This window comes from Rhipicephalus microplus, unplaced genomic scaffold, assembly GCF_043290135.1.
Source record: "Rhipicephalus microplus isolate Deutch F79 unplaced genomic scaffold, USDA_Rmic scaffold_12, whole genome shotgun sequence".
Lineage (NCBI taxonomy): Eukaryota > Metazoa > Arthropoda > Arachnida > Ixodida > Ixodidae > Rhipicephalus > Rhipicephalus microplus.
Window position 1 is genome coordinate 25097736 of NW_027464585.1, and position 26275 is coordinate 25124010.

Here is a 26275-nt window from a genome sequence, read left to right on the forward strand (position 1 = left end):
AGGAAAGAAAAAAGAAAGAACAAAAAAAAACATCTCGTTCAGTGGCGGACATTGTCAATCAAAATGCAATGATCTAAATGGCATAACCAAAAACGCAAAGCCCCCAAAAAGCCCATATACAGGCAGCTAATAATTTAACAGAAAACTTTTAAGCGACTTTTTGAAGGATGACAATGTGGGCATCGTTTTAACAGAAAGAGGCATGTTATTCCAAAAAGTAATGGCCGCAAAGGCAGAGGTCATTTTTCCATAATTTGTGCGTGACGCGGGTAGCAAAAAGTTAAGGTTCATTGCAAATCTGGTTACATTGTTGTTTTGTAAGAAAACTGAATCAATGAACTCAAACGGTAGCAGTGCATTGCGCAATTGAAACAGAAGAACGGCTATGCTATAAAAAAATAACTTACGAACAGGTATGATTTTGTTGTCTTGGAGTAGATGGCCTGCACTGGAGTATCGTGAGCTATTAGTGATAATGCGGATCGCCTGATTTTGTATGTTCTGAATGGGTGATGGATGACAGTCATACGTGTTTCCCCAAGCAGCGATACCATACATGATATGGGAATGAATGAAGGCGAAATACAGAGACATAAGTACGTTTATATGAAAAACTTCACGAAATTTTATTATAGCCCGAATTCTGAATGCAGTTTTCTTTCTGAGGTGATCAGTGTGGAGATTAAACTTTAAATGGCAGTCAAGATGTACACCAAGAAAAATTACAGTATCACAGGTGAGTATAGAGTGAGGACCTAGGGTTAAGGGTTGATGAAAAGGCAATGGCCTTTGAGCGGACCTAAATATCAAAAACTTGGTTTTGGCTGGGTTAATAATAAGTTGGTTCTTGTAGCACCATTTTGTAATATCTAGAAGTGTGTTATTCAAGTGTAAAGTAAGAGCAGTTAGAGAGTCCTCAGCTGCAGTTATAGTCGTGTCGTCTGCGTATAACACGCAGTGAGTTGATTTAATTGCATCGACAAGATCATTATTATAAATAATAAATAATAAAGAACCCAAAATAGACCCCTGGGGCACGCCTTGATTGATTAGCTTAGTTTCAGAAGAAGCGCCTGATACGTACACCGAGCATTCTCTATTGTGCAGATAATTTTTCAGGAAGGTTAATGGAGCTCCAGTTACCCCATAGGCCTCCGATTTGTTAAACAGGGTGGCATGATTAATGGTGTCAAAGGCCTTGGTGAAATCTAGGAAGACAGATCCAACAAATTTACCAGAGTCAATCGATTTTTTAAAGTAATCTATTAATGAAACTAGTGCTAAGCTTGTCGAACTGCCTGAACGAAAGCCAAATTGACACGGATGAAGTATATTAAACTTGCTTAGGTAATTACTTAAACGACCAACGAACAGTTTTTCAATAACTTTGCTGAGGGAAGAAAGAATTGATATGGGACGATAATTAGAAACTGTTATTTTGTCACCCTTCTTGAATACCGGAACTATTTTAGATTTCTTTAAAAGTTTAGGAAATACGCCTTGCTGAAACATTAGATTAATGATATCACTAAGTATCCCAGAAATATTACGCGCAACCAGTTTTAAGTGATACGCAAAAATATTGTCAAGACCTGCGCATTTATTTTTTAGATTCAAGAGAACTGAGCATACTTCATCAGCGGTTACGGGCAAAAGAAAAAATGAAGAAGCGACCCGAGAAACGGAACATTTTGATATGACTGATTGTGTAGTAGGAATGCTAGAAAAAAAATCGCTGAAAGCATTTGCAATAGAAGTTGGCTGTTGCAAAGAAATATTATTATATATTATTTCAGATATAGGTGAGTTTCCAGATGATTCGTTTAGAAAGTTGTTCAAAAGGTTCCATTGTTTTTTAGGGTCGCCCTGATGTTTGATCAACTCATTTTCATAATAACGCTCTTTTGCTTCTCGGAGTAAAATTTTCAAATTTTTGCGATATTTTCTGTATCGGCGGGCAAGCGAAGTATTAAAAGGCTGTCTTTTTGTTTTTTTGTAAAGGTTATCTTTTTTACGAATACTTGTCAATAAGCCGTTTGTCATCCACGGTTTGTGGGGAAATTTATACCGTTTTTTGCATTTAACAGTTGATGTACTAGATGTTACGGCCTTTAAAAATAAAGCGCAGAATTTCTGTAGCGTAGCCTCTACGTCGGAGCAGGAATTATCAAGAATATCGGACTTAATAAGTGACCAGTCAGTTGTAGCTATAGCATCAATAAACTTGTCATGATACAGCACAGATGTGTAAGAACAGCTATCGACACTGGAGCGCCTAGCATTAAATGTTATGTAAACGGGGAAGTGATCTGTAATGTATGTGTCAACCACGCCAGCCTCGGGGGCGGGAGAAAAATTGCATAAGACATGATCTAAAAGAGATTGGGAACCCTGTTGGCCACATATTGTTGGAGCAGTGATAAGTGATTCGTAGCCGAAGCCACTGAAGCAGTTCGTGTAAGCCGAGTAGACACTGGATTCCATATCTAATAAGTTTATGTTGATGTCCCCTACCAGTACAACTTGCTTATTCTCAAAAGATAGCTTGTGAAGTAATCTATCAAGATTTGACAGAAATTCTAGAACAGGAGATGAAGGAGAGCGATACACACTGCCAATGATTAATTTTTTCCGTTGTTTAGGGGTGACTTGCCACATTCGATCTACACAGATTCGCACAGTGGTACGGTGAAAGACAGATCAAACCTGCGCGTGTACGAAACCCCACTGGAAACAAAAATTGCAGCCCCACCATGCGCGTCATAAGATCGGTGACAACACTCTGCCTGATACTGTGGAAAAGAATACATGTTACGGTCTGCGTCGCACAACCACGTTTCCGAAAGGCAGATAAACGAAAACTGGTGGTGCAGTAGAGAAAGAAAAGTGGTAATCGCGTCATAGTTCTTTCGGATGCTGCGAGCATTAAAATGAATTAGCGAATATTTCTGTAACGTAAGCGAATGTTTGAGGTTGCTAACGGTAATCGAAGACATAAAAAAAAGAAAAACTTAGTGGTCGATACAGAATATGTAAGGCGTCGTTTTAATGAAAATCGAAAGGTCAGAGGCGGTATTTATTCGAAACACCCTAGTATCTTCAGACTTGCGTGCCAGGATGCGACAGTTCTCTGTCCAGAGAAATTTCCACTGGTGCTCTTTCTGGAGAGCCAGTGCCCTAGCAAATAGCTTCTTATTCTCATCAGTAAGGTGGTCATTCGTATAAATAGCCTGGTCAGAAGATTCCGAAAAGCCAATGCTGCCGGTGCGAAGCCAAGCCTTGCGAGCTTTGCGGATGAAGTCATTTTTTTCGTCACGACTGCAAAACCGAGCAATGATGTTGTTCACTGCTGATTTCGTGGGAACACGATGCACTGTGTCTATGTCAGTAGGTGTTACAGTACATCCGATTGCATCGCCCATGCGTTTTAGAATGGCAGTACAGTCCTCGCCTTTAGTCGTCGGTACACCTTTAATTTCTATATTGTTTTGTCGAGAATATTGCTCAAGTTCAGCCAAACGGGTTTCAAGAGACTCGTTATGGGCCCTTAGCGCTTTATTTTCTGCAATGAGCGCATTCTGCTTCACACACATGTTATCGTACTGAGCACTGAGGAACTTAACGCTCTCGCATAGTTTTGCATGCTCTTCAAGGCCTTTGTCATCCAGTGTTTTGCTACCCTCCGCCTTGAACTCTTTAACTGCAGTTTCTAATTGCTCTTTAAACGCAGATTCAAGCGCTTCAATTTTTTTAGCAAGTTCAGCACAGGTAGGCATTGTATACAGGTCAAAAGCCGCGTTGAGAAGCAGTCACGGTAATTTTTACAGCACAGAATAGTTACTTTAAATTCCACACCAACCTGAAAATAAAGAGTGAGGCGATTCAGAGCGTGCACATTCCGCCGTGACTGCTGCTGCTGCAGTGGATTCCAGGCAGTCAAGAGTGGTCCTTATAGCCCCGTTTTGGATGTGCAAAGCAGGATGCGCAACCGCTGCTTGCGTATCTTTTGAACACTGTAGCTGGCGACACGCGGGCGTGACGGAGCGATGTTGCGAGGGGTACCAGGGCGATACTCAGCAGTAGTGCCTGCCAAGCAAGGAACTTGGGGCGCCTGGAAATACAAAGTGAGGCGATTCAGAGCGTGCACATTCCGCCGTGACTGCTGCTGCTGCAATAGATTCCAGGCAGTCCAGAGTGGTCCTTATAGCCCCGTTTTGGATGTTCAGAGCAGGATGCGCAACCGCTGCTTGCGTATCCCTTGAACACTGTAGCTGGCGACACGCGGGCGTGACGGAGCGATGTTGCGAGGGGTACCAGGGCGATACTCAGCAGTAGTGCCTGCCAAGCAAGGAACTTCGGGCGCCTGGAAATACAGAGTGAGGCGATTCAGAGCGTGCACATTCCGCCATGACTGCTGCTGCTGCAATGACTGCTGCTGCTGCAACTTGACCCTCTCTTTGTCTTCTCTGGGTTGCAGGTGATCTGAAGACACTACAGTAATTATGCAACTGGAGCTCATGACCAATTCGGCTTGCCTGCGAGAACAGTGTCGCACTTGTGTCACGAAGACCAAAGGAACGAGAAAGAGAAAGTAGAACTTTGCGAGAAAGCAAACAGGCTAAGACTGTTATGGAGTGCTCGTACGGAACGCTATCAGCCATGTTGTTACGGTGTATCATCGACACGAGCAATCGTGGCACTCTCCGAAGAAGATAAAGACGACTATGGGTTAAGCGCTTGCGCGAGGTCTCACTTTGCGGCTGTTAAAATTAAAACTATATCTCGCCCCGTAACTTATATTTCGCCTCGGAAGTGCAGAGTACACCGCCTCGCAAGGGAACTTCGCAGCGGTAGTCGTTTGAGGGGTCACTCTGCAACGATGACAGAAAATAAGGCGTCTGCATCTGCTCCGGTGTTTCTGCGCCGCAGAAGATGCAGTGACTACATCAGTTTCTGCGAATAGAACTTTGGTGCTCGAAACCCAGTGGGATCTTGTCACTTTTAGAGATTCCGGCGATTCAGATGACGTTAATTGGCTGGCACCACTCCGATGCTGGCTAACCTTATGTTCTACCTTAGGGACCCACAAAGTTCGGTATGAAAACCATGAAGCTGAACTTGGGAGTTGGGAAACGTGCAGGCAGAAAATGTTGGATTCGTTTGGAAAGCCAATTGGAAAAAAGATGGCCGCAAATAAAATGATCGCGTCTCGAGTACAAGCGCCCACAGAATCGTACATCTCGTACATCGAAGATGTGATATCATTGTGTCGGAAAGCCAATGTCGAGATGCCGGAGGCCAGTGAAGTTGGGCACATTCTTAAAGGGATTGCTGACAATGCCTTCATTTTCCTAATATGCTAAGATTTACTCAACCATTGGCGCCATTATAAAGGAGTGCAGGTGTTTTATAGTGCAGTTCTCTTCCCCCAACGTATACGCAAGGTTCATCAGTCACTTCCCGTCGCCCCGTGGCCATCAGCCACGATCGCTTCAAGGTCGTCGTCAGTCGTCTCGCTTGCCGAAAATCCACCGGCAGTCCTCCGCGTTTAACCCTGCTCCTGCCTACCCAAAATACTAAACGGTGCAGCACCCGGAGGTGTCACTGCATTATCGACTTCCTCACAGAATCCTTTTTTCAAGCTTTTGGTGAGACGCAGTTTGTGAGAGTTTGACGTTGATAGTGTGAATATTGTTACCCTTATTGAAACTGGAGCGCACATTTCTGTAATGAGCACAAACCTTCGCCAACCCCTACTTCAAGTATTCACGCCCGCCGCTTCCCTCACACTCCGAGTCCCTGATGGGAGAATCCCTGCCGTTCAAGGGCTGTGTGCTATTCATTTACGTGCTGCGTGCTATTCATTTACGCTTTGGGTGATATCTCCAGTGAGCAACAATGCGACTCATCCTTACTCTTCATCATCGAGCGTCTAACTTCTGCTTCACTTGACCCTTTCGTTCGCCTGTTCGAATTGCACGACAGCCTTCTGTACCGTCACAGCTTAAGCGCCGGTGGCACGAAATCAATACTCGGGCTTCTTAACCATATACGTACCATCGTTCTCGAACGACTCCATGAAGTACCTACAGCCGGTCACCTAGGCGTCTATGATACCTACGACTGTGTGCGACATCGCTTTTTCTGGCCCAGCCTGTATCATTCTGTGGCTCGCTACGTCACTGCTTGTGAATGCTGCCAACGCCGCAAACGCTCCTTTGTGCTACCGTCTGGCCTCCTATAGCACATCGACATACCTACAGAAGCATTCTCCCGTGTTGTTCTTGACCTGTTGGGTCTGTTTTCTACGGCCGCCCCTGGTTGCTGGGGTCACAGGCTAACACGGTGTGCCATTACTTTAGCCCTGCCAACAAGCGGTTCCACTCACGTCACTGACTTTCTCTTGTATGACGTCATTGTTTATACGACACCCCGCAGCAGCTGCCTACTGAACGAGCGAGGCATTTTTTTTCGCTTGTTGTGGATGACATCCTCCGAGCCTGCTCCACTGAGCCCAGCTTGCCATCGCTTACCATCCAGAGATGAATGGATTAACAGAGTGTCTGAACCAAACGCTGGTGCAGAAGATGTCAATGTACGTTCCAACATTTCACCAGATAACTGTGGCTGGGACAAAGCACTTCCCTTTGCCACCTTAGCGTACAACTCCTCACAGCATGACACTGCTAGTTATTCGCCGTTGTCTTTGCTATTTTGCCGACATCAGCGTTACCATTTGAAACGCTCCTTCTTTCCGCGGCCCCCTTGTCTACTGTTGTGATCAGCCCCCTTGTTTTTGCACCACATGGAGCATGGAAGAATTCTGATTTTGCAGCACTTCCTGAGAGTTCTAGAGTCAGCGACAGCACAGCGAATTTTTTAGGTCTGTCGGCTCACCTCAAGCTATTTGGGCTCGCACGACGAACCACGTACCTGGATAGGGCTCTTTTGCTGCCTGGGCTGCCTAGAAAGACTGAACCCTTGGCGTTGCTGGAGTCATCGGAATGCACCTTAAAAGAAACCGAGTGCCAGTGAACTATCTACCATCTTCAGGGACGTTTCTGGCATTCTAACGGCCTTTCTATTCTTAATTTCCTGCACACCACAGCCTTCCCGGCAGCGACGCCCGCCAATGAGGTCGTCTCACCATCGCGGTTGTGCGGTGCTGTCTCCTAGCGTATTGTGCGTACCCCCCTCCCTGTGCGACGAACTTCGAGTGCCTTTCCCCTTTCCTGAGTGGACACAGTGGCATCGCCATGAAAATCTCGCCTGACGTACCACTGTTCATACAGGTCCTTTGCGCGTGCTTACGCTCCATAACCGAAGGCGCTGCGGAATCTTTTTAAAGCGGATGCGCCGAGCTTCGCAATGACGCCGGCCTGCCACCATCCTTTTGTGTGGGCGTTGATCCCTTCCGGCTTACTGAGGACGTCTGTAATCAGCAGCTTTGTCACATCGACGATCATTTCGAACTGCACCTGAGAGCCCGACGACGTCACCACGCATGCCCACACGGGTCCGCCTGTATGCTTGAAATGCGGGACCATCACCTACCTGCTTCGGTAGACACGGTGGCATCGCCATGACAATGTAACCTGACATACCGCTATTGACGCAGGTTAAGGACCAAAAGAATAGCTTCTATAGCGATTTCATTGCTCTTATAGTGCTGCCGTGTCCACAAGTTTTAGTTGACTGTATATGAGACTGTTTTTATTGTGTGTCTGTGTTAAGTCTTTCTGGTGATGTCGAGCTGAATCCAGGGCCTATAACGAACGCTGTATGCAAAGAATTTTTCCAATATCAAAAGCGAAATTCGTGTACACTTACAGCGGTTCAAGAAAAGCAAGATCCGTTTGAATCTAGAATCCTAGACATGCGAAGTCAGCTTCTTGTTATTGAGAGTAAGGTGCAAAGCTTAGATGAGACTCGCATCAGGCTCACAGCTCATGAAAGAATTGTGGCTGAATGTTGTGACAAGTCATCTAGTCTGCTCAATCAGGTAGACAATTCGGGAAATTGTTCGAGAAGGATCAACCTTATCATAAGGATAGTAGCAGAAGATGAGATTGAAAAGGAAGAAACTCTATAAGTAAAAGTAAGTGATGAAATCTTTGGCTCTACCCTGAAGGTAAACATAACGTCTATTGAGATAATTCATAGGTTAGGTAAAAAAATTCTCGTAAAACTGGCCCTTCATCTTTAGACTAGCAGACTATAAGGATAAAACGTAAGTCTTGCAGAGGTGCTTGTGACTGAAGAATACGGATATCATCGAAGACTTCTCTAATGGAGTACAGGCAATAATAAAGAAAAACATTGGGACTCTGCAATTGAAGAAAAAAAGGCAGAAAACAAGACTTGCTTTTGGCAATTTGAAGGCAAACAACACTCTTTACTGCTGGAATGAAGCGCGTGCTGAAAGATGCAAGCTTGGTATTGATGCTGTAACACGTGATAAGTAGAGGCACTGGGTTGGAGAGATAAGTTTAAAATAATCAACTTGAATACCCAAAGTGTGTCAAATAAATCACATATGCATGAAACTTCGGTCGTTGATCACAAACTTTATTATATTGTAATCACAAAAACGTGGTTGCACGAAGATATACTAGATACAGAAATTGCTACACCCAGTTACTCAATCGTTTGGAGGGATCGTGGTGGAAGAGTAGGAAGGGTTGCTCTCCTAGTCAAGGAAGACATTATTTATAGCTGTCGCGACGCAGCAGATGGTATTGAGGCCGTATGCATTAAAAGCAAACTAAATATATTCTCGCCGAGGGGTAGAAACCTCCGAATTCCCCTGTTTAGTACATTGGACAAGTAAGAAGATTCATATGCAGTCACTATAGAAAAAGACAATGACTTCGTACTAGGTTATTTTATTTTTCTGGCTATTGATTGGTATTCGCATGTGGCCGTCGACTGACACGATGCTTTGGGTGAATTTTTTGCCGATCTGCTATTCTCTTTCAATTTACATCAGGTTGTAAAATATATTCCTAGAGTATGTGCAACATGGTTTTTAGTATTTGATTTATTATCCAGTGCTTTGACTCTGTTTGTTAATCATTGCTTTATTGAAGAATGTTTACCAGACCATAAGAAGAATATTCTGTTCACGAGCATGTCGTTGTGCCGTTCACAGCAGAAATCGGGCATCGCTTATGCGAACGTTGAAGCCACTGATGATGTTATTCTTTTGAATGTTCTTGAAAGGTCATTTGACAGCTTGCCTGCTATTTATGAATTAAACAGGAGCTCTAAATTTTTCTGGGATTATTATCCAAATGTAACAATAAAATGCATTTGGCGATTTATCCGTGAGCGTTTTAAAAAGTGTAAAAGAAATAAGCCTTAGATACGAGAGATATAATTAATGTAATACGAAGGTTTGAAGGAAGAGAAAAGTTCATTCTCATGGTCGAAGTGTCCAGAAGAAGACTTCACTTTATGAGGCTTGATACAAATAGTCTTGCCGAGAATTCTAAGTAAAGATTTTTTAATGTAACTTTGAAAAAGTTTTAATACAAGTCACCCAGCAAATTATTAAGGTATGTAAACCCGTCCGGGAAACAAAATAAACCTGTAGATGAAAAACTTTCCCTTCAACGTGCGGAAAGTTTGAATTACTTTTTTATTCTGTTTTTATCGAATGTGATGGTGCCCGTACGTCCTTTTCTGACGCTTGCAATCACCCTCCGGTATCTCAACCATTAATCAACGAAGAAGGACCAATAAACATTCTTCTACACATTGGCATTCAGCAATCTGCTGGTCCCGACTGCATTCCGAACAAGTGTGTATATAGATATGCTGAATAGGTCACAAAGTATTTTACTATATTCTTTCGAACTTCAATTATTCAGACCTCATTTTATTTGGCCAAGCTTTCTTCCTCTCTTCTTAAGGCCGCATTCACAAGTCATACTTGGCCTTACTTGAGGTTAAACAGTGCGAAAAAAAAAAATACACGGCAGACAGAAAAAGACGGGACAAGGGCTTTTCTGTTTTTTTTCATGTCCACTGTGTATTTTTTATTTCGTGCTGTTAACCCTCAAGTATGCTGAACGAGCTAGTCCAGTCAGTCACCATCTTGGCCTCACCTCGAGTTTTCGTCAAGTGTATGTACCCTCTATGCTTTATAAAAGCACAAAATTGGTAATGGTATCAAATATTTCAACCAGATTGGTTCATAAATACTGGCATGTTATTTGGCCATCAAGCGCAATAAAGGCTTACAGCCGATAAGAAATATTTGACGTAAGGCTGACGATGATTTGTGACCATGGTTTATTGGACCACGGTTTATTACCTTAGCCAATGAGGTCGTCGCAAATAAAAAAACAAGGCGAAATCTAAAAACTGAAAGGTGCCGTTGTCAGAGAGTTCCGTCGTGCCTCATTATGAGTGCGAGCACAGCTTGAAACAGCTAAAAACACTCTCAGTGGCTTCTACATTCCTCACCCTAATGGGGACCGCGATACATACATTGAAATCATCGACATATCTATATACTTTTAAAACGCGTGAATGCTTCAGTTTTTGCCGAAACAATTGGTAAAGTTGGTGAGGTAAACTTTCCACACAATGGGCACCACGCACGAACCAATACAGATCTCTTTCTTCTTTCTTGTTAAAGCTAACAAAGGTATAGGCTGGTTATCATTTAAATATCTTCATGAATCTATCAACCGTAACAAAACGATTATTCTGGAGACACCATGTGCACGCCATTTGGGTCAAAAGCCGAAGAGAAGGTTGGGCGGTGACAAAGGAGTTGAGGTGACATTGTGCACTTATTTTTCTCTGAACTGCATAATTAACTCTTTTTCACTGGTCGAGAGGCACCAGAATTTTAAATGTTCTTTCCTTTTGAATTCAATAGGTCCTTTAAAAATTTTGCATCTTTTGCGACAATACTAAGGGGTTTACTAATCAGTAAATCAGCCTCGGACCTATTGCCCTGCATGCCGATGGCATCAAATTCCCCGTTACTATAATTTACTTATGTTTTTCTTTTTAAAAATAAGAAAGTAAATGACCTCTTATTTCAAGTGACCACTCTGCAGCGCAAAGAAGTAGGTTCGAATACGTAAAGAGCAAGCTGTTTGTTTTTTAATATTTTGTACCTTTTGCGAAAAGACTTCGGAAATTACCTGATTAGCGTATGAAAGTGGCTTTATTTATCAAGCCAGCACAGACTTATTTTAGGGGCGAAGCTCTTTTTAATTTAATACTGATGATACAAAGGCAGTTTTATTCAATATCAGTGCCGATCTGGATTAAACACGATACAGTGCAGCTGCACGGTTACTTTTAATCAGGATCAGGCCCAATTGGGATCAACGCTATCGCAATCCGCGCATCGCAATCTGGCCCCAGAACACCTGCATACTACGATTGATTCAGGAAACACCTGTATACTACCATTAACCTGGCTGAGATATCGCGATGTCGTGTCATCTGCAACCCCCTGGCGGAACTTGTTGAAAGCAAAAGAAACGAAAATCAAGCATAGTTCTATAAAACCAGACTTAAAAACCTAGATGTCTATTTATAAAAGAAATGTTAAACACTTTCAATTAAAAAAAGTATCAAATATTCATAATTTAGGACTCGTATTGAGCACATGTAGGTATGGGAGAAACAGACGATAAGCAGACGACCAGTTCAACCCTTGCACCGTCGAATCAGCACGTCGAATTAAATGGATTATGAGTGTCGCCAGATTTTTGAATACGTCACATCGTACGTGCATTTCGTGGTCAAATGAGGAGACCTTTAGAGTAAGTAACCGCTGGGAGGAGCAACTGCGAGACTGGAGGCGCCAGAAGGGAAACTGTGGCATATATAGAACGAGATTGCCGTTTCGCTGTGACTGGACGGCAACGAGCCTTCACAAATAGAGGTGAAGATTAAGATTCTAGCACTGCAATACAGGTAGCGAAAAGAAAACTACCGAAGTACGGACTTATGAAAATACTTTTGTAATGCCACGCAACATTTTTGATGTTCAAGTGGTTCTTGCACAATTAACATAATGCTGATAAAAGGCTCTGTTGAAATATGGTAGGCTGAGTTCTGTCAACATTATTTACGACACACAAGTGCCACCTGGTGAAATACATCTGATCCAAGCTCGAACCGAAGTAGCTTGGGCCACGGAAAATAGCAATGGCGATAAAGCTCATCTCGATCAAGAAAACCCATCCGGATCACCCTTATCGCAATTAGAAGTGCCCGTGTGACAGCGGTATAACGTTGTCATTCGTCGCGCGTAACCTAGAAAAGTAGAGATGAGAAAGAAAAGAAGGCAGTATCTCTCGAACAGAATAATAGACGGCACTGCCTCGTAGAAGTACGTACAAACGGCAGTTGAGCTCTTCGTCATCATCATCATCATCAGCCTGACTACGTCCACTGCAGGACAAAAGCCCCTCCCATGTTCCGCCAGTTAACCCAGTCCTGTGCTTGCTGCTGCCAATTTATACCCGCGAACTTCCTAATATCATCTGGCCACCTAACCTTCTGTCTCTCCCTAACCCGCCCAGGTGGTCGAAATTTCCGGAGCCCTCCACTGCGGCGTCTCTCATAATCAAATGGCGGTTTTGGGACGTTAAACCCCACAAATCAATCAAACCCCCTAACCCACTTGGCTTCTCTGGGAATTCAGTTAGTTACCCTTAATGACCAGCGGTTATCCTGTCTACGCGCTACATGCCCGGCCCATGTCCATTTCCTCTTCTTGATTTCAACTATGATATCCTTAACACACGTTTGTTCCCTAATCCACTCTGCTCTCTTCTTGTCTCTTAAGGTTACACCTATTATTTTACTTTCCATTGCTCGCTGCGTCTTCCTCCATTTAAGCTGGACTCTCTTAGTAAGTCTCCAGGTTTCTGCTCCGTAGCTAAGTACCGGCAAGGTAGAGCTGTTATATACCTTCCTCCTGAGGGATATTGGCAATCTACCTGTCATAATATGAGAGTGCTTGCCAAATGTGCTCCACCCCATTCTTATTCTTCTAGTTACTTCAATCTCGTGGTTCGACTCCGCGGTTATTACCTGCCCTAAGTAGACATAATCTTTTACAACTTGAAGTTCACTTTTACCTGTTTCGAAGCGCTGCTCTTTTCCGAAGTTGTTGTACATTACTTTCGTTTTCTGCAGATTGAAGAAGTAAGAAAAGCTTTCAAAAGCATGCAAAGAGGCAAAGCTGCTGGTGAGGATCACGTAACGTCAGATCTGCTGAAAGATGGAGGACAGATTGTGTTAGAAAAACTAGCCACCCTGTTTACGAGGTGTCTCCTGGCGGGAAGGGTACCGGAGTCTTGGAAGAACGCTATCATCATCTTAATACATAAGAAAGGAGATGACAAGGGTTTGAAAAATTTCAGGCCGATCAGCATGCTCTCTGTAGTATATAAGCTATTTACAAAGGTAATTGCTAACAGAGTAAAGAAAACATTAAAATTCAATCAACCGAAGGAACAAGCAGGATTTCGAACAGGCTATTCAACAATCCACCACATTCATACTATCAATCAGGTAATAGAGAAATGCTCAGAGTATAACCAACCACTATACATAGCCTTTATAGATTACGAGAAGGCGTTTGATTCAGTAGAAATATCAGCCGTCATGCAGACACTGCGGAATAAGGGCGTCGATCAAGTAAGAAATCTACAGGTGATCAATTGCTACCATAGTGCTTCATAAAGAAAGCAACAGAATACCAATCAAGAAGGGTGTAAAGCAGGGGGACACAATCTCCCTAATGCTATTTACCGCGTGCTTACAGGAGGCTTTCAGAAGCATTGAATGGGAACAGTTAGGGATAAGAGTTAATGGAGAGTACTTTAGTAATATGCGCTTCGCCGATGAAACTGCATTGCTGAGTAACTCAGGGGACGTATTGCAACTCATAATTACGGAGTTAGACAAGGAGAGCAGAAAGGTGGGTCTTAAAATTGATCTGCAGTTGAATTAGGATATTCTAGATGACGCGGTACCACTGCTGTCCTATTGGCGGCTGTGCGGGCTGTACTTCGGTACGCGGAGTATGAGTGCCTCTCTGAGTCTCTTGAATATTCACCGTACGTGGCGGATCGTTGGTGGGGCATGAGCGAAGCAGAGCGGTCGGCGCGTTGAAGATGTTGGCTCTCGGCTTCCTTGGTTTGCTTCTCATCGGTGTGGCCAGCGCCATCTGCATTCTCGAACGCGATCGCACGCATGGACGCATTCACAGACGGAAGGAGACATAGACGGATAGACGAACGGACGCTTCACCCCACTCATCATGATTCACTCCGTTGATATGCTGTAATTTTTCTGTTAACCTATCATTAAATATTCTCTTGAGATAATTTACATGTCTTTTTGTTTTCTTGTTTTTTTCACAATGAAGGCATTACAGGGCTTATTATTCTCCATGCCCTATTGCAAATCTTTGGTTGGTGAATGTGGAAATAATACTGAATATGGTGGAAGCTTTAGTGGTCATTATGGCTGATGACTGCGAGGGTGAGAAAAATGGTAGCAGATGGTGGTGGTCGTGGCGAAGCAATGGTGGTGACAGTGGAAAATGCCGGCTGATGGCGGAGATTCGATACGTGTTTGGTGGAAGGCTTGAAGAAGAAGCTGGTTGACAGTGGCGTGATGGAAGCTGGGTAAATGATGGTGGCATGATAAAAAAGCACATGACAGTACTTGATATCACTCATTTGTAGTATTCTATCCTTGAATGTGCAGAGAAATATATTTATGGTGAAAAAATTGAAGCTACTCATTACGCTTTCTAGCACGCTTTTTTTACTTGTGCAGCGTCAACAACACTTAAGGTTTTGTGGAGCGTAGAATGCGGCCGTGAATTTTAACATTTCGTGCACGTACTTGATGATGCTTTGTTGTGATATTTAAAAGACTATAGGTGTCGCTGCGAACAGCAATAGTAAACGTTTGACATCGCCGCGTGGTTGTCAAAAATTGAATGAGCTCCAGTTCGCAATCGCCTCTTTCAACGTAAGACCAGAATACAGCGGCCACTTGATATCGCTCCGATAGAAACTATGGCAATATTTGCACATTCAGTTACTTGAGCAGTACTTATAAGTTAACGAAGTGCGTGTGACGCTAATATGCCAAAACTTTTACCTTCGACATACGTCGAGACGAGCTCCAGTGAGTTTGCATTTCACCCGCCTGCTTTTACCACAATGATTTCCACCGAAGGAAAGGCCTACCGACCGAGCATGTTCAAATGTTATCGGTGCTTCCGGGTTTCAGAGTACACAACTTCGACAAGTAAGAATGGCAGCGCAGTACAGCCGTGGCATCATTTAACCTCCGGTAAAGCCTTTCGTATATTGTACGGTGTCCACGCAAGAAGCGACAATCATCTATGCGACGCGCTTGCAGCACTTCCATCAAATGTGCGCCTCCCCTTACCGAGAGCCGCCGGTCGCTCCCGCCGACACTCTCCTGGCTCTTATGCGAGAAGACAGACTCGTCAATTTGTATGCTTACTGAACCAATATGATTGCAAAATATTTCCGGTGCACTGCATTCGTTTAAGCAAGCCGTTATGTAGTCGCTGCTAACGAGAGAGCTACAGCAGTGCGCTAGCACGACTGCGCTGTCGTTGCGCGAAACATCACAATACTCAATCAATTGTGTGGGCGCATCAATCAAATGAGCCTAGAGGCATCATTATGCCTGAGCACATGCTGCCCTTTTGAACGAGCGAGATACGAATAATAAACTTGACAGTAACCACCAATAAACTGTAGCTGCTAGTAAGTCCACTTAGTTTTTTTTTCTAATATAACAAAAACATAGCGTTGGTGCCACATTGAAGTGGCAATCGCTACAGGCAGCAGTTGTTTGTGTTTAATAAAAGTGCAATGATTAGTTGCAGGTGCAGATCCCATCCATCTCTAGTACGCGACAAACAAGACTGGTTGAAGTCAATTCGTAAGTTGACCAGTCATTGAACAGTCGCCTTTCCATGGGTTGCCATAGTGCAGTGGTTAGTGTGTTCAGTTGGCAATCCGAAGGTTGTACGCTCGAATATATGCGGCTGCGTTTTTTTAGGGGCGCTTTTTTCTACATCGCATCATATTCAATTATTTTTTCAATTTTAGTAGCAGCTTGTCACAGTGGTTCTGACACCGTTTCACACTCTAGCATTGCTGGCACTCCAGCATCCACCATGTGCCACCATAAAACTTGTGGCACCATAAACCATGTGCCACGACTATTTCCTGAATCACAATCTACCAAAATGATAGATGGTGGACTCCACCATTCCTACAATATACTTGTTTTCAATAGGGTGTCAAGCCCCGGAAAACACGTCTGGTCAAGATACGCGAGGGGAAAAGGTTTGGTCCTTGCAATATTTTTTTTAATTTGCGAGAATACTGTGTGGGTTAACGAATTATTAAATGAGAGTGGCTTTTTTATGCCCCAGCGCAGGCTATTTTTACTATTGATACAAGGCAGTAAATTTTTCGTCAACCTAATAAGGGACACTGAGACATGCAGTATAAATATGCGATTGTCCGGAGAATGTTTAAGATTACACATTCGTCATCTTTAGCGCGTAACGCCACGCAGACCAGCTATATTGGCCTTTGCTGTTTTCTCGAATGGCACGTCATTTGCACCCGCTCTCAACTGATGAGAATCGTTTGTATGTAGCAGTAATACTTAAAAGCTGTTGATACGGGCAAGTGGAAACCCACCTGATCCCTGGGTGACTTCGGGAGACTGCACAGTGCGTCCAGATCGTCGAAGCAAAGCACGCAGGGAGATCGCCGCAAGGCATCGTCGAACAGCGAGTGAATCAGCACGGCATCGCCCCGGAGGCGACACCTGTGAAGTGTACGCGTGCATCAGCACCGCCACGGCCATTGAACAAAGAATTAAAGGACCCTAAAACTTCACCTTCAGAAGTTCAATGCGATAGCGACATCCTGTTCCCAGTGCGTGCTTCGAACACTTAGTGCATGAAACATTTTCGAATTTCCTATGCGCCCACGGCGTGCCCTTAAAGTGCCAGTCAACAGGCTCCAAAAAGCGTATGAAAAGCTCGCGCGTTTTCCCTGCGCGTGACCAACCTCCTTATACGCGCAGTGACGTCAACTCGGCGATCAGTGACGTTGACTTCATTACCCTTTGCTGAGACGTGGTTCAGACCAATATAAAAGTTTTGTCGTGCGATCACGCAAATACTCCCCCCCCCCACCTCCGGAAAAAACACGAATAAAAAAAGAACGCCGCTGCGCTTATGTGCCTGAATAAGTGCAACTCGTGAGTTGCCTTACGGGGCTTCTTGTCACTGTTTGGTTTGTTTTAATAGGTAATTATTTTACAAAGCTGCAGGTAGGTTTCAACGTGCTTTAACGCAGCGCGGTCTGCTCTCCGGTGGACCGGCTGCTCCGGGAAACGCCATTGGGTGCGCTGGGGTTATCGCGTTACCAGGCGGTACGGAGGCGAGCGCTCTCGCAAGGCGCCTGGTCAAAACGCGTGGCAGGGATCTCCCTGTGGGAAAAAGAGTGAAGTTCCAGGAATATTTTTTCTAGGAGGTGTTGCTTTTCGAATTAACATTGCGTTTAGTGGCAGTATTCAAAAGAGGCTTTTTCTTACCAACATTTATGAGCTAGAACTTTGAGCACGAACAATCCAATCCCTTACACAAATTCTTATTGAAAAAACAAAGAGATGTTATTGAGCAATGCCATCAGATGGGACCGAAAAAACATGATGGTTCTATTAAAATACCGGTGAGGAAATTATTGACCAGTATTGAAAATTGGCCTATTATTTTCAATTTAAAGCCATCAATGAACTGGATAGATTCATCATTGAGAGAAAATAAAATGGCGATGGAAAATATGTTGTGGATCAATTGAAATACCACAAAGACAATTGTTGACAAATATTGAAAATTGGCCAATGACGTTTAATTGAAAGCCAGCATTGGTTAATCAATGCGAAAAAAAAACATTTTGCGCACTCAAAAACTGTTTTTCACCAATAATGCAGCAGATAATATTCCCATAGGTAATTGGGAAACGAATAGTATTGCAGTCACCTACATCTGCAGACCACCCCAGAACTGCAATCGAACTCGGGACCTCATGCACGTGAAACAGATGTCTTACCCATTATACCGCAGCACCTTTTTTATTACCTGTGTACATACAACATTCGCAAATAAATGTACATCAAATAAAGGACAACCATGAACAAAAGAAAACAGGTAAAAAGAGTCAAGCTTAACAGGCTTTCTAAAATTTATTCATCTGTCGAAGGATTTCTATTTGATGAAGCCATTCGGGCACCTCTCGTTGAACCTTTTGTGATTCCACGAATGAACAGACAGATGGAAAGAAGTATTGCCTAACCAGACATGCATTAACATCAGCATGGCACGCCGCAATTCTAGATTGCCATATATTGTGCTGGCCCAGTAACATAACTAGGCCGAGAGGTATTCCTTATTCTTTTGATACTGGTAGAAATCTGACGCCGTGGGCATCAAGAGGCAGACTGCTGGGATGTAGTCTTTTTCTGGGATGTTCTCCAAAGGACTTTGAAAAAAGGATCTTGTATTACAGCGCCGCCGCATGAAGGCGAGACTTTTTTCGGGTATATATCTACCAAAAGGCTCTTGGCAAACAGTCGGCGGAACTTTTGAACTTTTTTGAGCCATATGTGTTTGTTTGCGCATGTATTTGATTAGCGAATAAATAGTATGTAGGGTTCCATGAACTCGAGACACCACCGGTGAGCGCTTTCGGCTTCGACTTCGGTTCGTGGTGGGCCCTTCGCCCTTCTGCAAGAACGATTAACGTGTGATCGTCCATCGTTTTAGTCCTTCCCCGTGAACTGCGGGTGTTTCGCTCACCGAAATTCGCGGATACCAGAGCGACGATGCTGTGTTCGGCTGTAGAAACCCACCTATGTTTTTCGCACGTGCGTGTGCTGGAAGCAATATCACTTATTTGAGTCGCGAGGTACACGCGTGTCAGCGACATCAGCCTATTATTAGCTGTTTGAAGACAATGCACTTACGCACGTAAACGTAGCATGGGTATTTTAGCCTGCCTACTCTAACATTTGCATTTCGTACGCGCGAACTGCTGTGAGCAGCATGCTGCATGGGGCAGCAGCGTCTTTTTGGGATTTCGACAATTACTTACTTCCGCAATTAGAATTTATGTGCAATATTTTGCGATATAGGGTGGTTTTTACTAACTTTCAGTCTTTAACTGGTCTTATTTATGGGAAGTGGCAACTCTTACCTTTATTCAGCATAACACCGCTGTTCAAGTGAATGCCGAAAAGCGCACAAGTTCAAGTATGACATACACAAATTAGCGGTGGACAGATAGGGCTCCCTCCAAATAAATTATTCTTCTGCACTTCTCTTTCGCGAACGTCCGCGTGCCGTCAGGGTCCAGAAATGGTGCAGAACGAACCTCAAAATCTTTATTGTTACTGCTAGCAGTTGCTCTTTAGAAAATGGTAATTTTTATAGCTGGTACATTATCTCCACGGCAGTACACTGGTTGTCTTGGTTGTGATTCACTGTTGTAAATCTATGCTGGGGCATGAGAACTGTACTTAATATTCAAAAGAGTGAGCAAATGTCGCTGGCAAACGCTCTCCTGCTGACTTCTACACCTGACTTCTGTACAGGTGATGTTCATCATGAAATTATGCAACCATTATTCAAGAATCAACAAACCGATTTTCAATTTTGATCTTTCTCTGTCTCGCAGCCTTCCGTTTGTTTCTTTTTTGCCATGCTTTCCTAAAATCATTACTTCAATTTGTTTTGTAGAACACGAGCATCAACATATAGGCCAGTGATTCAGTATAACCACGCATGCACTTTAGAGCGGCCGCGCCACGAACACGAAACTTCTCAGCTTCCGCGGCTCTCGCCTCTGTTTTCTTTTTCTTTTTCCCCCCTCCATCAAGCGCCCGCGCAAGAGAACATGAGAGGGCGCGCGTCTCAATTTTTCTTATGAAATAATGCTTGCAAAATATTTCGTCCATGGTTTCTTGACAGAACTGAGACAATAAAAATTGTAATCCAAAGTGCACAACAGAATTACTGTTTAGGAAGTATTTCGTCCATAATTTTTCGATAGAAAAGACACAATAGAATTTCTATTGTTAGGTGCTCAACAGAAATTTTGTTTACGAAATACTTCCTGAATGGCATTTTAATAAAAGTGGGTCAACGACGTTTTTATTGAAAAATGCTCAAGAGAAATATTGTCGACGAAGTATTGAACCAATTCAATGAGTATTGCGGAACTATTGATGATCAATAGCGTGAATCATTCGATCACAGCCCAAAATGGAAAATCAACAGTCATTTTCATAAGGGACCAGTACATAAAAGGTATTTATACAGCTGAATTACGCTACATGACACATATCTATCTATCTATCTATCTATCTATCTATCTATCTATCTATCTATCTATCTATCTATCTATCTATCTATCTATCTATCTATCTATCTATCTATCTATCTATCTATCTATCTATCTATCTGTCTATCTATCTATCTATCTATCTATCTATCTATCTATCTATCTATCTATCTATCTATCTATCTATCTATCTATCTATCTATCTATCTATCTATCTATCTATCTATCTATCTATCTATCTATCTATCTATCTATCTATCTATCTATCTATCTATGACTTTTAGCTCTCCTGGCCGTTTCGATAATGGTATCGATGCCCAACTTGCCATAGCATAATACGGATGATTGAAGAAGATATTTGAATAGTAATCACATGAAAATCACGAGAAGTAACCTCGCCGCGGTGGTCTAGTGGCTAAGATACTCGGCTGCTGACCCGCAGGTCGCGGGCTCGAATCCCGGCTGCGGCGGCTGCATTCTCGATGCTGGCGGAAATGTTGTAGGCCCGTGTGCTCAGATTTGGGTGCACGTTAAAGAACCCCAGGTGGTCGTAATTTCCGGAGCCCTCCACTACAGCGTCTCTCATAAGCATATGGCGGTTTTGGGACGTTAAACCCCACATATAAAATCACGAGAAGTATGTCATGAATGTCATAATTTACATTTCTTGATCCTGCAGTTCTTGCGGTGGTTTCGTTCACATGGCATGTTGCGAAACTAGTATGGTATAGCATGATTTCATGGCGAACACACGCGACAAACCCAACCAAAAACATCATGACCTGCTTGTCATGTACCAACGTGACTATATGCCACACTGATGATGCGCTCGCGGCCGTTTCGCTAGGTTCAATGATGCCAAATCAGGTATTAGGTGACGCCAATGGATTACGAAGGTATGTGACTGGTGCAAACATGATAATCATGAGGTGTGTGTCGTGTGAGAAGACGACTACATGCCGCAGTAAAGGCACCAATATATTTCGACATGACGCGGTGCGCGTGCTCGCCGGCGTTCATTTCGTCGCGTGACGCTGGCGTTGCCCCGCCAGGCGCCGGTCCTGCCATGCACTCGCAGGCGCGCGCCGCACTGCGTTGCTTTGACGCATGCTCGTTTCAGAACATCCGGCGTCCTTCCGTCATGAAAAGAGGGAGACGCAGTGTTGTCTGGGTAACGCGTCGGCGCGAAATGAAGCATGTCGCATTTCACGCTGGTTGCCGTTGCGCCGCGCAGACGGACGCTGATCGCTCCTGGCGTCAGACGATAGAGTGCTCACGTTTCACAAACGTAGCGTCCCAGTTCCCAGCGTGCGCGCGCGCGTCAACGTCATATTGGAGTATATTGGGTCCTTCATGGTGTGCTCGCGCCCGTTTCGCTATCTCCACATATACCAAATTTGGCTTTACGTGACGTGAATGGATGACGATATATATAACTGGTGCAAACATGATAATCCTGACATGAATGGCATGTAAGAACATGACAACATACCACGCTCATAGCGTGCTCTCAACCGCTTCGCTAGATCAACATATAATAAGTATGGTATCACGTGACGTGAATACTTGGCGAAAGTCAACGACATATCCAAAGATGATAATCATAACACGGAAGTCATGTACGGCATTATGTACCTCCACCTCACAACGTTGTGTTGATTTTAAAGTGACATATCAACATTTCTCATTCGTACTTCTCATATCATTGATTCCCACTGTAGGTGGGATATGCTAATTTTTTCTTTACGCTCCTTGAACTTATTTCTACAGCTGTTTCTAAGGCGATCAATTTTACGGTTTTTTCGAAGCCTCTCCAGCGCTCATTCCATCCTCTTTGACAGTTTTGCTTTGTTTTACCAATTTTTGTCACCAATTTTATAAATTTGTCATCCTTTCAGAGCCTCAAGCTTAATTTCCACGTCTCCCATTTCATTTTTGCTTTTTTGGTGATCTTTTTTCCTAGTGCAAAACAACCAAAGAATGATCACTGAATCTGATGTTCAGCTCATTGTAGTCGTTACACAGTGTGACGATTTCTTGAGACACATAAGCTCTATCTCACATTGCATGGCTAATGCCCTGAAAATGTGCTTAATGCCGATACTGTCCACCAGTCGTATAGTATGAATTATCCTCAACGTGAGATTTTCCTATTGTCTTTTTCAGAAACGCTATACGCTCTTATCTTCTCACCTTCCCTCACGCGCGTGATCCTCCGAGCACAAAACACAGTTAAGTCGCCTAACATAATCAAACATCTATGAGTTTGCACGTATTGCGATATTTCATTAAATAAATTAAGGCACTCATTAACGTTTGTTGTTGCGTTCACATACAATGTTTGGAATCGCGGATCGTCGTATGAGCAATCACACGGCACAAATTGGGATAACTTATAACGGTTTCTACGACTGACCTGAACCTTTTTTTTTAATTGCACAGCAACAGGCCGTTGTTCCGACACCATAGGAAACGCATACGTCATAGCGGTCACTCAACTGTGCCACCATACCATCGATTAAACTTGCATTTCTTAAACTGTTACTATAACCACATAAACTGTTACTACGTTCGCATAACATTGCTGAATAACTTGCCTTTCTTAGAAAGCGCGAGAACACTCGCCTGTTGAGCAACATGGGCATGGAGACGTAGTATACTGTGGCGTTGCTATGTCGTGCTACGATGGTGCTAGCCAAGCATGTCTTGCCGGTCACAGAAGGCCCGTACAGAAGCACCTTGCGAACAGGACGTCGCTCGGGCGACCGGGAACGGTGCTCTGAACGGGTGGCCACGAGACCTGCTAAACGTAGCACCTGGGTAAGGTAAAGTGCATGTATGATATTGTAGCAATAAGTAGCATGGTCATTCATTTGTCTTCATAATAATAATATATTTGTTGGGGCTTACTGTCCTAAAACCGCTACATGAATGTAAGACACTGTAGTAGAGGGCTTCGCAAACTTTGACAACCTAGCATGGCACAGCTAGGTGCTGTGACATGAGGTCTCGCAAGTTTCTGATGTATCCATTAGCATCCACTAAACATGCAGAATTTGAATCTACCTCAGCCATTACAACTACATTTCTGCATTCTCATTCTTCCGGTTCGTGATGAAGACTGAAAACAAGTTTCAGATATGATAGTTCTGTGCAGCAATTATCAACCTAGTGCTGCTCGTTTTAGTCTCTCGCAAAACAGCTTTATCTCGGTACCACTGCATGCGCAATAGATATAGCACTGCCGTTTATGAATAGGCACTTATAAGGCAGCACGCATCGGCAAGGCCCATGCTGCAGAACGCAAAAATTTGTTGCATTCATCTCAAAAATGAGCCCACATGCCCGGATGAAGTTAGTGCAACTGAAAAATTCGGTATTCTGAAGGTCATTTAAGTGATACATTTTTGCATAGAATGCATAGGAAAACAACCAGACATTTTCTAAAAGCTTGTTGTTCTGAAATATTCGTTAAACCAACGTTCATAAGCGATAATTTACTGTAAATTGAATTGATATGAGGTAGTGCATTCCTGAAAGTCAGTGCTTTGGTTAAGCCGAAATAACAATGAAAAATAAAGTTGCCTGCTTTATATCCCTAAAACTTCTAATCTTGATTCAAACCTTGATTTTTAATAATCAGAACTCACTCTAAAAACACGCATGAGAAAAAAGCACATGTTTTTGTCTGAAAACAATTATCATCGTCTATCTTGTGTCCCTTTTTTTTTGCACTATCGCACTCTCAGGTCACGAATCAGATAGGTGTTGTGTTATCAGTGTGTTATAGTTTTCTCCGTAGGAAAGTGCCCAGCTACGAGCTTTCGAGAAAGGAAGCGCAAGCAGGCTGGATGAAGATCATTATTAAGAAACAAAACACGTTCATTTCACTCAATCTTTTGTTACAGTGCTGTTCACACACTGATATGCCGTGGGCGATGTTTAGTGCGTCTTTTGATACTTAAAAAGAAAAAGATCGGAGGTGAGTATTCATCGGCACAGTGCAGTGTCCCTTATGGTAAAGATTTTGGTAACGAAATGAGTTACTGCTTTGCCCTTACTGAGAAGTGTGTTCATAAGTATTTATATATAATTTCTGCATTTTCCAGGGGTACATAGGGAAACATGGTAAATAGTAGAAACTTTTTGTTACACGTATAGCATTGTCTGGCAAGTAAAATTATCTTGTTATAACAGCCTTTGTAAACAGGCTCTGTTATTCGCTAAAGTACAACACTAAATTAAAAGAAATTCTCTTTAAATAACCCAAACTGTGTTAATTGTGTAAACTGAGACAGCGCAAATGTCTTTAAGCTAATGTTAGTAACTACTTAAAAATTACAACGCAGTGTGAATGACAAAGATTTATAAAGATGTTAAATTTAGAACAACATGCTTAGTAACAGTCGGAAAAATACTTTATTCTCGAAGTATGCCCTATGCCAAAATTAGGCACCGCGAAGAACTTTAAATTCACCTTTGCAAATACCTATATATGTGCAGGGGGATAAAAACAGAATAAGTATCAAAGTCAGACGCCCACATAACTATCAATAAATAATAAAACTTTATGTCAACGCAGAAAGCATTAATCTTTGCATTGTAAATCTGAGGCCGTTTCGTTTCTACACAGGTGCACTTAGAAGAAATTTACGATGCCTGTACCCCGGGTTATCACGCTTCCATTTATAATTGGGCTTTGCATGATTACCGAAGCAAGGCCAAGTTGTTAGGCGCAATGCGCCTAATTGAGTAAATGCTGTCATGTTTGTCTACGCTTTCGACCCATTGTTAGATTAAACGCCACACGTAACTGCCGCATCACATAGAGAACGTGGTGCTTGCTTTTCAGAGAGAATTTTGGATAAAGGTAAACAAGGAATCTTTCCAATGATGCAGGAAATTTTGAGGATGGTTAAGTTTACTAATCAGGGCCACTTTATAGCAGTTAGTGTGCGCCTTCGCCTTCTGCAATTGCTTCTGGCACAGGCAACACGCAAGCATAGGCCTTCAGATTAGTTTGGTATTTATGCGAAACGCCTTCTAGTTTGTTTCTTGTGTGGACTCCAAGCACACTATTTGCGATGTACATAAAGCACATGAGTTAAGAAAATTATGCTTTTGTTTTGAAGGAGCAGAGGCGTTAGTCTGATTTCATTAGTCGCAAACCCGCCCCAGACATGCGTTTACATGGCGTTCGTGTGTGACGTGGCCCACACAAATTAGAACTAATGTGCAGGGTAACAAGCTGAAAATTCCGTCAGCGTGTGCTGAAAAAAATGCCTGAAATAGGAAATTTTCACGCCTCGCATTGGGAATTATTCGGCGTAACATACAGAACATCGCCAAAGCAGTAGAAGTTTTGCGCCCCGCCGCGGTGGTCTAGTGGCTAAGGTATACTCGGCTTCTGACCCGCAGGTCACGGGATTGAACCCCGGCTGCGGCGTCTACATTTCCGATGGAGGCGGAAATGTTGTAGGCCCGTGTGCTCAGATTTGGGTGCACGTTCAAGAACCCCAGGTGATCAAAATTTCCAGAACCCTTCACTACAGCGTCTCTCATATTAATATACTGGTTTTGGGACATTAAACCACACATATCCATCAATCAGGAGAAGCTTTGCTCCAGATCTCACTGTACTGCATGCATAATCTTGCAAACTGCGAATAAACTTCTGCGCACGATATCTCGGAGCACTGACAAGCTACGAGAATTCTTTTAACTGTATGCTTGTGTACAAATGCGAGTGTCTCTAACTTTACAATACAAACGTGCCCGCTTGCTGCACTCACAAAGTAGTGCATTACGTTAAT

At 43.2% G+C, this 26275-nt stretch overlaps 1 protein-coding gene across 1 annotated transcript in view; it reads right to left on the minus strand.

Moving 5' to 3' along the window:
* Positions 1-26275, minus strand: part of LOC119167811 (vacuolar protein sorting-associated protein 4B-like) — a 103621-nt gene that overhangs the window by 14810 nt on the left and 62536 nt on the right. Inside the window, exons 4-5 of the mRNA XM_075882343.1 lie at positions 23088-23278; positions 16752-16881 (exon numbers count right to left, since the gene is read on the minus strand). Of these exons, the coding sequence (XP_075738458.1) occupies positions 16752-16881; positions 23088-23278 (321 nt within the window). The remainder of the gene's footprint in view (positions 1-16751; positions 16882-23087; positions 23279-26275) is intronic.